Raw genomic sequence first — 16981 nt, 5'->3', positions numbered from 1 at the left:
TGTCTGTCTGTCTGTCTGTCTGTCTGTCTGTTTAGCAGATGTCGGAGTATCATGCATGTAGCTTTAAATGGAGCTAAAAATAATCCTTATTGCGAAGAGTACATCATGGCCTAGGAACTAAGAATAAACAATCCTTGAATGCATTGTGATGGGTTCTAAAACTCATGACAGGGAAAGATCTCCGATTTCTTTGTGGTTCGAAACTATGTCCATCAAATGATTCATGGCACTACAGCCCTGAAGGGCGTTCGCCTACCAAGCGACCCCCTACTCAGCACGAAGGCCTGCAGATTACGAGGTTTCGTGTGACAGCTCGACGAATACCCTCGGCTGTTATTCTTCGCTTTCTAGACCGGACCCGCTATCTCACCGTCAGATAGCTCCTCAATTCTAATCACGTAGGCTGAGTGGACCTCGAAGCAGCCCTCACATCCAGTTGAAACTCCCTGACCTGGTCGGGAATCGAACCCGGGGCCTCCGGGTAAGAGGCAGTCTTGCTACCCCTACACCACAGGGCCGGCCACGAACCTACTAATCCTTTATAAATTAAAAAACAGACATCTCCATTCAGGCTGTTAAGACACCTGCAATATTAAAGACAACCGCTGTTCGTCGTCTCGACACTTGGATAGACTAGTTAGCTCAACGCCTGGTTACCTGGAACTGACCTACAACCAGGGCTCGACAAATTTTCTTCTGACCTAGGCGCCGGTTTTGAAAAATAGGCGGCACAGTAATACAAAATACAGTGTGATGCATCGGTCTACAAGATTTGGGATTAAATATAGCTACTAATATAAAAAGCACGAACTGAACTTAGTGTACAGGGTATCCCTCGAAAGTTAGAGCAAATGAAGGTAATATAAATCTTTATCAACGGCGAAGTTAGGATTCCTGGCCCACTCCTACACTTATCCATAACATAAAAATATAATTATAATGTTGAACCCTTGGACCTGGATATTCAGCGATAAAAATATAGTATGATCATGAGTTGACATCGGATTTGCCATGTGTATGCATAAGTTTTGCCGGGTTTTGTGGTATAGTAAACACGAAATTTTCAAGGGAAATTCATTTTTTTATTCGAAATATTGGCCTTCGGATTCTACATACTTCGCCCATCTTTCAGGTAAGTTATGAATATCATGCCAGAAAAACTGCTTGTTTTTTGCGGCAAACCATTCGTCAAGGCATTTTCCATCTTCCTCGAAATTGCTGAAGAGCTGCTCTGCTGATGCGAAGAGGTGATAGTCAGATGGAGCCAGGTCGGGAGAGTACGGCGGGTGCGAAAGAATGTCCCACCCAAGCGATTTCAGGGTGTTTTTTCACTGTTTTTGCTGTGTGAGACTGCGCATTGTCGTGTAACAAAATCACTTTGCCATGTCCTCTGGCCCATTCCAGTCGTCTTTCTATCAATGCGTAATTTAAATTAATCATTTGTTGGCGATAGTTCTGTGCATTAACGGCTTTATGCAGTCTCGTCTTCACACTTTTGTGGTCTACCAGAGCAACGGGCAGTATTTCACATTTAAATCACCATGTTTAAATTTTCGAAACCATGTCTCACATGTTCTAATCGACGGAGCGTGTTCACCATATGTTTCTACCAGCAAACGATGATTTTTTTCTTTTGATTAAATAAGAAAAGCAATGCGTGCCGCAAATTTTATTTTTCGGACACAAACATCGACATGATCACTGAACGATGCAACGCAGACGTTAGTGTTTGGGGGCTCCACTTGAGTGTGTTGGTTGGTTAATATCAGACGAAAAACTGACGTATGTGTCGAATTCATACTCTGCGCCATCTCTTAGTGAGAGTGGAAAAATGGTATGCATACACCTGGCATATGCTGTATAAATCATCAATATAATCATGCAACTATATGCAAGATGCTTTACGTCGCACCGACACAGATAGGTCTTATGGCGACGATGGGACAGGAAAGGCCTGGGAGTGGAAAGGAAGCGGCCGTGGCCTTAATTAAGGTACAGCCCTAGCATTTGCCTGGTGTGAAAATGGGAAACCACGGAAAACCATCTTCGGGGTTGCCGACAGTGCGGTTCGAACCTACTATCTCCCGAATACTGGATACTGGCCGCACTTAAGCGACTGCAGCTATCGAGCTCGGTAATCATGCAACTATGCTCAAAAAGTGGTGAAACATGCATTTCAGTACCCACTCATTTTCATTCTAACAAACACTTTTATGAAATACAAACGTAAGATACCTTTACTAGACAAAGGTGATTTACCCACAACACATAAAATCACGATCATGAATGAACAAGTGAATGAAAACAAACTATTACACTGTACTTATGGCTGTGATTGTTTTACCAGTGCATAGTGCATGGTTCGCGAGACGTATGAATACAACTCAGTCTATCACTGTTCACTGTTAAATCATATGCACACGTCTCCTAGGTCAGACGTCATCACGTAGTTGCTCTAGGGAGCCGGTGCTACTTGCTCCGCTCGGGACGGGTGTTTGTCACGTGACAAGAGAGCAGCAGTCAGGGGGGTTGCACACCGTGGCCGTACTGTACTTGCACCACTGGCCTTCAGTACATTCTACGTCATGCACTTCCCCTACTTGCTCGCTAAGCTGCTCTCGTTCCTCAAGAGCGGGGAGCAAACTGGCTCCGAAGGCTTTTCGCTCTCAATAGACGATGCCTGTCCTAGATAAGATACAGTGTGTTATTCAATACACATGATAAATCACTATTGACAAGGTTTTAATAAAACCGTGTAAAAATATAAACGTGAAGAAACATACCTAAATGCACATTCCTCTTTCATGTAATAGTGCACACCCTACTTTTGATGTCCATAATATACTTTGTAGTACTCTACAACAATATTCTACAAGTTTTCTGTCGCGTTTGTCTGTTAATATGAGCGTCAGTGTCAGCGGATGTGACAGGATAGTAGTACATGTATTCCGGAGCGAGTAGAGGTTTTGAACATTGTAGTAGATCCACATTATCAGTACCAGCCACATCTGTTTTATACGTACCATGGTGTCGTAGCTCGGTTTTCGTTTCAGGATATCACGATATTTTGTTTGCAGACGGAGTCCGAGGTTTCCAGTTATACGTTCCAGTTTACGCTTCACTTTCTCCATAATGTCCAGCGAATCACTAAGACGCAACCAGCGTGCTTCTAACTTCTTGATTTTTCCTTGAAATCTTACTACAGCTGTAATGTTCATTCAGAACAAGGCCACTCATTCCGAACGAGTTCATGGCATTAATTACTTCACATTTTCCTGAGGAAGGCTTGCAAAACGTTGATATGTGCATCATAAAATTCGAAAACATGCACAATAAAGCCTAAATTTGAAATATATGTAATAATCCCAAATATATGCACTATTAAACTTAATAATTCGTCCAATTTCGCCTTCAAACACATTTCCTTGTAATTTTGTAGGTCTACACATCGGCAAACAAAACATGCATTTGCAACAAATCCAATGTATAATCATTAGATTCCCCTCTACAGGGTCGCTTAAGGATTCTTGATCACTTGCTGATATATCCTATGGGTGTTCAAGATTTCCTAACTATTTGGAATTAAAGGGTGGAATAGAATTGTTTCTTAAATGCAAGGAAGGAAAATGAATTATTTTAATACTCACACACAGGGATGCTGTAGTAGAAACAGTAAGGGACTACCTACGAACAACTGTGTTTAAAGATAAGAAAAAGCGAACATCTTGGTGGAACGATGAAGTGGGAGCAGCTTGTAAACATAAAAAGAAGGCTCATCAGAAATGGCTCCAAACAAAGACTGATGCAGACGTAGATGAACGAAACAGAGCGAAACAAATAGATATTTAATCCGAAAAGAAGTCGCGGGAAGATTTTGGTAATAACCTGGCAATGCAAGATCAATCAGCAGGGAAACCTTTCTGGACAGTAATAATCTTAGGAGGTGAGGGGAAAAGAAAATGAACAGTGTTTTGGGTAATTCAGGTGAACACATAACAGATCCCAGGGAATCACTGGACAGGTGGAGGGAATATTTTGAAAATCTTCTCAACGTAAACGGAAATCTCCATGGTGGTGTCGCGAACAACCGAGCTCGTAGGAAGGAGCAAAATGGTGTTGGTGAAATTACGCTTGAGGAAGTGGGAAGGGTGGTAAATAAATTCCGTTGTCATAAAGCAGTAGGAATAGATGAAATTAGACCAGAATTGGTGAAGTATAGTGGGAAGGCAGGGATGGTTGGTAAGGTACCTTCAGATTGGACAAAAGCGGTAATTGCACCTACCTATAAAAAGGGAATAGGGAGGATTGCAACAACTATCGATTTATCTCATTGATTAGTATACCAGGCAAAGTATTCAATGAAATCTGGGAAGGGAGGGTGCGATCAGTGGTTGAGATGAAGTTGGATGAAAACCGGTGTAGTTTCAGACCACAGAGCGTCTGTCAGGATCAGATTTTCAGTATGCGCCAGGTAATTTTAAAATGTTACGAGAAGAACAGAAAGTTGTAGATCTAGAGAAAGCATACGACAGGTTACCGAAGGAAAAGGTGTTCACCATGCTGGGGGACTGTGGGATTATGTGTCGATTATTAAAATCAATCAAAGTCATTTATGTTAACAATTGGGCTTCAGTGGGAATTCATGGTAGAATGAGTTCTTGGTTCAGGGTACTTAAAGGGCTGCAATCTTTCACCTTTGTTGTTCGTAGTTTACATGGATCATCTGCTGAAAGGTATACATTGGTAGGGATTCAGTTAGGTGGAAATATAGTGAGCAGTCTGGCCTATGCTGACGACTTGGTCTTAACGGCAGATTTTCCCGAAAGCCAGCAGTCTAATATCTTGGAAGTTCAAAATAGATGCAATGGATATGGTGTAAAAATTAGCCTCTCGAAGACTAAACTGATGTCAGTAAGTAACAAATTCAGCAGAACTTAATATCAGATTGGTGATACAAAACTGGAAGAGGTAGATAATTTCAAGTATTTAGGATGCGTGTTCTCCCAGGATGGTAATATAGTAAATGAGGTTGAATCAAGGTGCGTTAAAGCTAATGCAGTGAGCTTGCAGTTGCGATAAACAGTATTCTTTAAGAAGGAAGTCAGCTCCGGGACGAAAATATCTTTACATCGGTCTGTTTTCAGCCCAACTGTGCTTTACGGGAACGAAAGCTGGGTGGATTCAGGATATCTTATTCAGTAACAGACCTGAACGTAGCGAGAATGATTGCTCGTATAAACAAGTGGGAACAATGGCAGGAGAGTACTCAGAATGAGGAGATAAAAAGGTAAGTTAGGAATGAACGTGATGGATGAAGCTGTACGCATAAACCGGCTTGGGTGTTGGGGTCATGTGAGGCGAATGGAGGAAGATCGGTTACGTAGAAAGTAATGGACACCGCATTAGTGGGTAAGAGAAGTACAGGGCGACCGAGACGACGATGATTAGACTCAGTTTTTAACGATTTTAAGGTAAGAGGCATATAACTAAATGAGGCCACAGCATTATTTGCAAAGAGAGGATGGTGGCGGCGATTAATAAATTCGTAGAAGCTTGCAGACTGAACGCTGAAAAGCGTCGTCCCCATGCAGTCTCTATTTTTATCTTGCAAGGGGCAGACGTGTGTCGGTATCGGGCATACATTTTCTTTGTGTGTGAGCCTGTAACGCAGAGAACAGTCGACACGACTTAATTCAAGGGGTGTATGAGTAGAACTAAAAAGGGGGGATATAATTAAGTACTCGGTGGAATTATTCTGACAATTTTTGAACAATGGAATTATTATTATTATTACCTCCGTCGCCCGAGACAAAGAAGGGAGGCGGGTAATAGAATAAGCATCACTATAATGAGCAGTGATACAGGAGTTAATTCGGAGTCGTGCTATCAATAAGATGTATGATACGATTAAAAATACCCTGTATTAATATATTTGATTTCGGGGCCTTGATTTAAAGATCGGTTCGATTAGTACGTTGTGACGCAGACGAACGGAACGTGTATTAACTGTGTGTCTATCTGTGTCGTAGATACTGAAGATTTCCAATGCCTAGGACTATGGAGTTTTGCAGCAGCATTCGCAGCCAGCAGATGGAATCTACAACTACCAACATGGACATGAGTCAATACTAAAACCAAGATGGACGCCCCGTAGCTAACCGAGGTGTCATTGAGGGACAATAAGGCTGAGTAATAGCATTCTATTATGCATGACGCGAGGGGTACGGAGAATTCATTTTAAATGTTGTAGCTAATAATTGATAGAGATTCTTAGTTTGTTAAATTGTATGTGTGCAAAGGCATGGCACAGAGTGTATTTTAGTAACAAGTCTGAGTGACTTAATTTTTAGATATGAGAAAATTTGTTTGTGGGAAAGTTTTCCTTTTTCCTTTTATTTGGAGATTACTGCTAGTATCCCTTAGAGTTACTTTTCTGTGTAGTTTATTTGGAATCGGTTGTGTAAGGGGGCTGGTACTCAACCGACTGACTTATCATGAATGCCAAGTAATATTAGTGTAGATTATCCTGCGTGAAAGAAGGAATGTTGCAGTGAGTCACACAGAGAGCCAAAGCGGTGACCTGTAATGAAATATGTAGTTAGGTCCAATTTTGTCATTGTGAACGACTATAACGTGTGTTTTCGATAACGGTAGGATCCTAATTACACTTTGAGTTGTGTGCAGTTACAATAATGTGCTTGTTTGTAAATAACGTGCGAATTTCTATCCTCATGAAGCAAGTGTAAATGAAGGAATTGGAGATCATGTAAGCCACGTAGGCCCTCCAGGTAGAGATTATGCCCATTTTAAAGATTAATAATACAGTAATAATAATAATAATAATAATAATAATAATAATAATAATAATAATAATAATAATAATAATAATAGAAGCCGGTGTTTAATTATTTAGACGTCTGTGTCTGCTGGGTTACTACCGGTCCAATTGTGTAGAAAAAGGAAATAATCTGCTGAAAATACGCCAGGCGACGATGCTAGAATGGAATTGAAATCAGGACTTACGGTGCGAATTTTGGAAGTCAGAATACGGGTGGACATATGTGAATGCTTTTTGAATTGAGAAATAAAAAATGAACTATGAATCACCTCGCTGAAATGAGTATGTTATTATGTGAAGTGAATTGACGGTTGAAAGTGATATTGAAAGGGACGAAATGGTCTTCCCTTGACAGCGTAATGTTATGTTTCGTTTGCCACGCCTCCGACCGAGAGGGTGAGTGAAGGAAGGCTCGTCTCTAAGAGTGTGCTTTGCGTATTTTTTTGTGTATCTGCGGTCCCACGCCGTGAAATCGTGGTCCGTATTGTGACATATAAAATGTTTCTAATATTGTTCCTGTGTGGAATGCTAACTGATAAATTTCCTCAGCCGACTTCAATAAATATCAGAAATCAATAACCCGGTTCCTTTTTCTTAATTGTCTTCATGGATCTAAATTATTAGTTGGGATTTTAGAACCTTGCGAATGTTGAATATCCTGGGTTTGGTTCTGGGTATGTAACTGGCTGACCCACAAATGTTGGGACCGGTGGTTAGCGTCCATCTGTGTTGTGTATATAATTTCTTTATCTCTTGCGTGTTTATGTATTTATTGTATTGTGATGTCATTCGGGGTCGACATTGGTTTCAACCAATGGTGTGACGTGTTCGTGTATATATGGGTGGGGTCAGATTAGGATCCAGTGCATCTGAAGTTTGTGTTTGCTTACGTTATATTACTTAAGGTTATTCCAGTGGGAAATTTGTCAATATTAGATTAGGTGTCACTCAGATTTGTTTATATTTGAGTATCATGGTTTTGTGTGCCCAGTAAAATTGGGAGTAGCTTCAGTGATTAATACTTAATATTTTGTAAACGCGAAGTCATGAAATAGATCCTTCTTGAATGGTTATGCTCGGTGTTATTCTCCAAGCTTGAACAATGCTCAACATATCCAAAGTTTAATTTTGTGAAATTCGAATATGTATTCGCCATGTATATTTGCGTCATTTTTCAACATCGCCAGGAGTACAATAAGCCCTTTGATTTTAATATTTTAAAATATTGTTCTCATTCGATTGTAGTTATATGAAACCCGTATTCTCATACTCTTTATACCGCTAAGTTATTCTGATATATATCTATGATGCCCACTTGATTTATACCCAGTTAACGACCCTGTTGATTTATCGCTGGAGAGCCTATAGGTAGGGGCGGGTACAATATATCAAGTGGGATAAATATATTTGTTTAATACATTTAATTTTTGACCAGGTTTCAATAGTGAGGAGTTAACTAGCTTATTTATATTGGAATTTAATTTAACACAAATCCTTTACGTAATAAAATTTCATCATTAAGAGTAACACCTATATATTTAATTATATTCCTTCTCATCAATTGAAGACATTGATATACCACGGACTGTAGCAAGTGTTGTCTTTGTCAGTTTTCCGCCCTTAATTACTATTGTGCTCAAGTATTGTGGATTCAAATTGAGGCCAATTTGCATAAGATATTGATTGATCATATCTATCATAATTACACCGGAGTCTTCATCTTTAGGTACCAGTGCGATACCATCGGCGAATTTTGGAGATCATCCACAAATTCAAGTCCAGAGACAATTTCATTATAATTCGTATCCCTTAATATAAAATCAACGCAATCATTGAATAACCGAGGCGATGAGGGTGAACCCTGAGCTACTCCTCTACGATTTTGAATGTCCTTTCTTCGTGTCACTGCATCAATTTCGACATTGGCTGTGTTGTTGGTAGTAAGTTTTAGCACTAAGGATCGTAGACGCCGAGGATTTTTCAAATCGTTGGGATATGTCGCGAGCATCCTGCTGTTGGCTTGCATTCGGGAGGTAGTGGGTTCGAACCCAAGCTATCTTAATTACGTACATAGGCGCATATTTCATTTCATTCCTATTTTAGGACAATCTGTTTCACCCCCTAATTCTTCTTCACCGTCCACTTTCTAATCTACCTAGTAGATAAGATAGATACAATGCAATTTAAACTATCCAGGTACTGGCTCTTAGACGTCATTGTAAGTATTTATAATAATAATAATAATAATAATAATAATAACAACAATCATCATCATCATCATCATGTAAGTCTAATGTCACTTCAACTTCTATACATGTTTAAGAGACCTCACTTTGACGAAATCTTGCCCTGCAAAATGGTTCTTTAATGTTAGACCTGCAAGGACATACCGAAAAACACATTGGGTAGGTTGTGTGAGAAGAATATTGAAAGATCTCAGAAGAGATAGCTGAATGGCACTAATAGGTAGTTACGACGCGTTGGTATCAAGTGGTGTATGATAGAAACACTTGGAAAAGTGTTTTAAAGGTGTACATTTACCAGTGGATTATCAAAGGCTAAATGATAAAAAGAAGAAGGAGAAGAAGAAAAATGTGCCAGTAAATTCTTCGCATCTAATCCCTGTAAAACGTTAACCGAGTTAAATTCCACAACATTGAGTATAAAGCACGGCCGCCTAGCAGAATAGAACTAGTGGTAAGTGAAAAAGCTCAAAGGGATATGCAAAAGTCACCTCGTACTAACAACTTCTATCCTTACTATAACATCCTTTTTTCAGGGTACTCACCATGGATATGTAGAACACAAAACGGCGGATAAAACGTACTGATATTTCCTTTATAAGCCATTCAGAAGTCCTTTATTTTGACTTGTTCCAAGATTTGACGGTTCCTTTTTTTTTTTTTTTTTGCATGCATATATCTCAAATAACAAGTTAACAGCCACCGAGGAACTCAAAAGTAATATCAGAAATACAATTAATGCGTCACAGCAGAAACACTTGAGAAAGTAACGAATGTTGACTTGAAGAAAGCCCATCTTTTAAGCTTAACTGTCTGAATTAATTTCTTACCAGTTTTGGTTTCTCGGTTAGAAAATGCTCATCAAAACGATCAGAGATTATTAAGAAAAACTTTAAAATTGATTCCCACGTCAAAAACTAACACAGGAAGTGGAAGTTGTCCATAGCCTTCTGGGCACACTAGGCAGATACGTTAAGGGATGTAATTTTTTTGCATACCGTAATTCATGTTTTGTTCACTTTTACATGTACATATCTTGCTAAATAACTAAAACATAATAATAATAATGACAAGAGGCTAGGCTCATGTACAGAGATATATAAATACCGTAGCTGTTTGAATCAACAAAAGTAACAATAAACAAATATACTAAATGATGTTCTAAAACAAAAGCATCAAAAACTTCACATACAGTAATTAGAAATTTTGTCTGTTCCTCCTATCTGACACGTATGAAAGCAAGTAATAAAGGATTAGCATCACACCTGTGGAATTTTCTCACCTTTAATTAGTTACGCAGCTCGTACCCGCATACTGATTTTCCAGGCTGTTCATTTTATGTGAGAGATTAGGATGCATCCCTTGACCAGTGCCCTAAGCCATAAAAAAGTTGTACGTCATGAGCAGTTACCGACACTGGCATTCCTGCACCCTGTGATGCAACCCCAAACTCCAATAAGTAACTTCATACAATCTGCCTGCGGAGTTCAAGTTGACACGTTTGCTCTTTATGAGCCACGCGTTCTGCACTGTCGTGTCCAGTAGGCACGTGAAGATTCGCTACAATCATTATTTTCATTCCAACAACACAAGTGTGGTAGAATCAACAAAAGTACCAATAAACAAATATACTTAATTATGTACTAGATAGAAACAAAAGCATCACAAACCTCACATACATTAAGTAGAAATTTTGTCTGTTCTTCTTATCTCACTCATCTGAAAGCGAGTAATAAAGGATTAGCATCACACCTGACACTTCCATCACTTCTGTATACAACAGCTATAAACTCACTCAATTCTTTGTTTCTCTCAGACTGACCCCAACGAGAAACGCAACTTGTGGGCGTTGAATTGTAAGCCTAGGAAGCCACTTACTACCACGTTATCTTATCATCTGCTAACCACAGTCTTCGTTTCATTGTGCAGGCCACCTCAAATGACCACGATTCTTAATGAATTGTTTAATTGGTGTTCGTGGAACAACTCTTGGATCATGATTCTCTTGTATGGTACCAATTCTTAAATATCCCATGTCAATGAACATTTTGATAAGCTGCAAGGAAGTGAATAGATTGTCGAAGTAAATTGATTAGTGTAATTTACTTATCTTCTGAAAATCCTTTAATAACTTCATATATTTCCTGTCCTTTGTACCGACTAGACTCAGGGTTCGGTAAAGCGGTGGTCCTGTTCGTTGAATATTAGCGACTCAAAAACTAATCTAAACTTAGACTAATGAGTATATTGACAGGAAGAATTGACATATACCTTGACATGAGAAACATTTATGGGGTGAAATGAGTTTATTAATCCCGAAAAACATAGAAATGGTCTATGTTAAATGCAGTTGTATAAAATATCAGAAATCGACCTCAAATTAGTCGTTGAAATAAAATAAATTACGAAAACGCTTACAAAGAGATGTTACAGTTATAAATAAGCAAAACAAAGTCGGGTTATGGCCCCTTAAATTACAGTAAATATATCGTGGGTATACAGGGGATCAGTCGTCAACATTATTACGCTGAGTAATTTAAGGTTGAACCATTATAAGTTAATTACAAACTGACGATTCCACAGCTGACTTATTAATACTTGACGCCTTGAAATTGAAGACTATAAAATAATTGACAACTAAACAATTGCCAACAAAAATTGACAACAAAAAATTTACGACTAAAAACTTTGACCCGTAGTATTTGAATGATTGATTGTTACTGACGAGTACAACAAATCCATCATTATTGTCCGTAGGCATTATCGTAAACAACGTCTCTATGATGAACAGGCAGGACTAATACATTCGTAAAATAGCTAAGGCAAAATATTTACAATCCGCTTAATTGCGAATACAAACCTATAAAAAACTTTATGGCATAGGGTGGTTCCTTAATTATCATTTATATACTAACACAGACTCGACAATGAGCTCGCGGGCTCACACACAGTCCAGGCGGAACTGGGTGACAACACAGTCAGCTGACGAGCTGACATACCCAAATTAGCACAACAGGAGACAGCAATAGTCAAAACATACAAAATAGATCACACCTGTGGGAAGGAACACACACAAATTTATATACACAATCGAGGATATGTGGGGAATCCAACTCGTTGTCTGAGGGTTGCGTCAGATTGCGTCTTTAGAGACACAAATTTGTCAGTATTCTCGGCTCTTTAAACTATCAGCTGTAAGGAAATACACAAATACTCGTCTGGCGAGGGAAGATGACCTCAGGGTAACTTTCACTTTCACTGAGAGGGGGAAACATGTTCTCTGCCAGTCGGTTCATTACTGGCGGGACAGCAAATTGCCAGGCCTTCAGCCGTTTACAATACCTTCCTCTAGGTAAACGAATGAACAACTCAAATTCTCTATTCAGCGGATGAATTCCTCGCATCTCTCAGCTGTAAAATTAGCCCTCAAATACAGGCTCCCTCAATTAATAACGGCATATCTTGCCTTAACACCAATATTAGGCCTCATTCCATCCCTCTGGCATATCAAGCCTCTCACTTCAAATACCATGGGTTCATTTCCCAGCTGAACCCTGACTCGTCTTCTCGCTAAATAAAAAACGAAACTAAACTTTCTCAACAAAGGACAGGTTCCCACAGCAACTTCCCTAACATCTGAAATAATATTAATATTGCATTCATTGAAATATCTGACTAACATTATGCTGCTAATTACGTGAAATTAACCAACGCTGATGGTGGGTGGCCTGTGTTCATAACGAAGACCCTCATCCCCAAATAACTACAGAAAAACACGGAATAACATATAATACACACAAGCAAAAATGAAACAAACAGACTACATAATCCTATGGCGTGATCCACTATTCCCTCCAACTAAAATAAATATATACTAATGGCCTGGGCTCACAACATGCACCCCGCCCATCTACCAAACATTTATCGTTACGTGAAAACACAAACTGCAGCCATAATGGCTGACATATAACATTACCAGAAAGATAATAAATTCCTTAACCTGAATGCATTAGTCTACTATACGTTCATGCCATTTAATTTGGATTTTTGTACTCATCGTTCGCAATCAGTAGTCATTCATCCCGGATTCCTCAGCCACATGTCTTAGGCTGTTTAGCTGCTCATAGCTCCAGGAATGAACATTGGCTGGCAGATCCTGGCGTTGATACCACGTCCATCCATAATGTCTCTTTTTTTCTGGGATTCTGCAGAAAGGAAGTAGATTAGAACGAGCTTCTTCACCGCTTTATGTGCACAATTACACAACGCCGATCCTCATGTTAGGCTGTAACTGGCTCAACCTACACACAAATTTTAGTTCGAAATGTGTGCCATCAGGTCAAGGGTTCAAACCCAATCGGCATCAGTTTATATAGCGGCTAATATGCGTACGTGATGCACACGATTCACCTATAACCCGTACGTGAACCGTAGTGAGATACCGGTCTCATTTCGAATGCACATCAATCTCAAGCGCAACTCTCGAGCTAATTAGTTAATTAAAATTTACAGTCAAATTATTCGAGTGATCAGATCGTGGTATATCAAATTACAGCGAATGAAAATCAGGACATGATATTTATCCAGCAATTGTCTTGCTCGAGGTAAATATAGAAATAAATATAAACGCGCACAGGCGTATAACGGTTTTTGTTAACACAAAGAGAGTTTCACATCCGCGCACTACGTGCTACTCGCACCAACAACTACAGAAGAATGAGAAAGCTTCCTCCCTCCGGGGTCCTTAAATGAACTGTCTGTCCCTTTGTAGCACGAGGTAATTCCCCGTCTAACACTGGCCTCGTGACGATTAACGGGCTCTCACCTTCCCAACGACTTTTCATTCAAATAAAATTGTTAAATAAGGACTCAGGTAAACATTATTGTAATCCAGGAGTGAATAATAATTATATCTGCCGGTGATATTTAGTTTGGTTCTGTGGAATTCTAGCTCAGTGGCGAAATTGTCGTTATAAATCCCGAGATGCGTTACTGCGAATTCAAAATTGGTCATCCTGAAATCTTGTTGTGGAGTTCCCTTCGTTTAAATCTGATCACTCCCACACACAAATCAATTGAACTTGAAAGTTGAAGTGCGGGTGGCGTGCCTAGTAACCATGGCAACGACTCGCTTTGAATTCAAACTGGCTAGCTACCCTCTGGAAAATTCTATGCCGTACTGCGTCTAGCACGACTATAACGGACCTTCATAGTCCGTACCCTGCTTCTTGCATGCGATTAATGGATGCGTTGATATGGTTACTGTATTATTTATATTGAGGCATCTAGGGGATGGTTCACTACGGACTTACACATTTTAACCGAAGCGAATGGGCTTATCACGGATAAATTGTTTACAGGCATGTATTACGTAATATACTATCTTAACATTGTCATGACATAAATGCTGCTCTGGAAGAAAGTGCTTCAGAAACCTTTTATGACCGGGCGAGTTGGCCGTGCGCGTAGAGGCGCGCGGCTGTGCGCTTGCATCCGGGAGATAGTAGGTTCGAATCCCACAATCGACAGGCCTGAAGATGGTTTTCCGTGGTTTCCCATTTTCACACCAGGCAAATGCTGGGGCTGTACCTTCATTAAGGCCACGGCCGCTTCCTTCCAACTCCTAGGCCTTTCATATCCTATCGTCGCCATAAGACCTATCTGTGTCGGTGCGACGTAAAGCTCCTAGCAAAAAAAAAACCACCTTTTATGCTGGAGTTGAATGAATGGCCTGAGCTTTCACATCACATTTTGAACATTCCGAGAATTGTTACCTGTAAAGTGGAGAATAGACAGATTTTTTTCATTTATCTCTACGCATGAACTGACGAACAGCAAAATTTCTCGTGTTATTATTTAGATCCCAGTAGTAGTTGTCAGAAATAAAAATGACATGAATGATTGCATTTCCGCAGCACATATTTCAGGATGGGATGGATATTTGAAGGCCGCGTATTTCCTATTCTTTCAGAGTCAATTCTAGCACCTCAGTATCTACGACCAGGTCAAAGAGTTCCCGTGGAGTAGACTTCCTACAAGAGGAATAATAGTCAGTGGGAAACAGAGGCATACTCAGCTTATCATTGTTTTCCACTGAGAATTGGCTAAACATGAAATATTTCGTGGGTATACTGCAAAAAGTGACCTAGTTAAAAATTGACAAAAATAAATTAGATTAAAAGACTATCCGCTTAACTGAGGGTAGAACTATGGCTATAAAATGTCCAAGTCAGTATCTGAATCAGTAGACTAGGAATAACCTGTCGCTATTATGACCAAGTATGAATAGCCAAAATATTATTCAATAAAATTTGACTGAATCAACGTAGTCACTTTTACATGATAGATCAAACTGCAAGCCGGGCTGAGTGGCTCGGACGTTTAAGACACTGGCCTTCTGGTAGGTTCGATTCTAGCTCACTTCGGTGGTATTTGAAGGTACCAAAATACGTTAGCCTTGCGTTGGTAGATTTTCTGGTACATAAAAGAGCTCCTGGGGGAAAAAATTCCGGCACTTCGTCGTCTCCGAAAACCGTAAACTAGTTAGTCGGAAGCAAAGCCTAATAATATTATTCAGCCTGCAAGTAGTTTTGACCAGGTCAGAAATGCTTCAGTTTCAACGTGGCTTGGTCATTATTAGCAGATCTGTAATGAAGTGTTGATGTCGCAGTATGTGACGTTTAATGGGCTGTTATTGTAAGCTTCTGTAAGATTTTATTTGGTTAATTGTAAGTGTTTGAAATAAAGTTAAAAGTAATAGAAATTGAAGAAAATCTCAGACGATTCTGCTGAATGAATGTTCTGATTAAAAGTGTTCTTTCATAATGTTGAGTGCTTCACGTTTGTAGTAGTAAAATTAAAAACAATCTTAAGGAGAACTATATTTTGACAGTTATGTTGGTTTAAACTTGACCGAACTTGTATATTATTCAGTTGCGTTACGCCTTACCGCTTGTTTTAGTAACGAGCTCTTTTTATTTTAGGAAAAAAGAAGAATTGCTGAAAAGTTGTTTATACAGAGTTATTCATAAATCAGTGTCACATTTGGGTAACATCTTGATGTTTCTGTATGAGATATTCGAGTCCAAATAATGCACGTATGGAAACAGAAACTCTCCAAGTTTGTGTCAAATAAAGCGCACGCATATTGTGATGATTCCGTTCGCCACTAGGTGGCAGAAGTGTAGAAGTGTTCAAAATAGCTTTCGCAGGCAACGAGAAGGCGTTTTGTGTGATAGAATTTGCGAAGACAGAGGCTACTCTGACTGTTCAGCGGCGATTTCGTATCTGTTTTCACAAGGACGCCCCAGGTCGCAGAACGACCATAAAGTGGTATCAAACGTTCGAGCACACGGGTTGTCTGTGTCCACCCAAGCGACTCGGAAGATCGAGACAGTCAGAAGTCTCTGCCTTACGTGTTCGTGAGTTGTTTCAGCGCAGCCCTCAATATTCGACAACTCGTGATAGCCTGCAGCTGGGAATGTCACAGGCAGCTGTGTGGGGGATTCTTCGCAAACAACTGAGGATGAAACCGTATAGACAGCAAATCCTGCATGTGCTCACAGATGGTGACAAGGAGGTTCCTACACTATTTGCCACCGACGTGCAGGCTGCAACGGCAGCTAATGATGATTTTGGTGACAGACTCGTCTTCAGCGACTATGCAACGATTCACGTGTCGGGAAACGTGAACCGTTACAACGTGCGCATTTGGAGGACAGAACGCCCAGAAGGGATAATCGAGCATGTGCTTGAACCCCCCAAAGATCAACGTGTTCTGTGCCCTGACAGGGGACATGATTTACGGGCCCTATTTCTTCCCCGAATCCACAGTGACTGGCATTATTTATCAGGACATGTCAGAACAATGGCTTATGCCGTAACTGTGCACAGACAGTGA

The 16981-nt window shown here is 39.9% G+C and overlaps 1 protein-coding gene across 1 annotated transcript in view; it reads left to right on the top strand.

Moving 5' to 3' along the window:
- The window catches only part of LOC136863526 (carboxypeptidase B1), a 144667-nt gene extending 127686 nt beyond the window's left edge, over positions 1–16981 (top strand). Inside the window, exon 11 of the mRNA XM_068226003.1 lies at positions 16254–16981. Coding sequence (XP_068082104.1) covers positions 16254–16981 — 728 coding nt within the window. The remainder of the gene's footprint in view (positions 1–16253) is intronic.

Source organism: Anabrus simplex, chromosome 1, assembly GCF_040414725.1.
Source record: "Anabrus simplex isolate iqAnaSimp1 chromosome 1, ASM4041472v1, whole genome shotgun sequence".
Classification (NCBI taxonomy): domain Eukaryota; kingdom Metazoa; phylum Arthropoda; class Insecta; order Orthoptera; family Tettigoniidae; genus Anabrus; species Anabrus simplex.
Note: the sequence above shows the minus strand (reverse complement) of the source record. Positions and strands in the feature narration are given on the sequence as shown.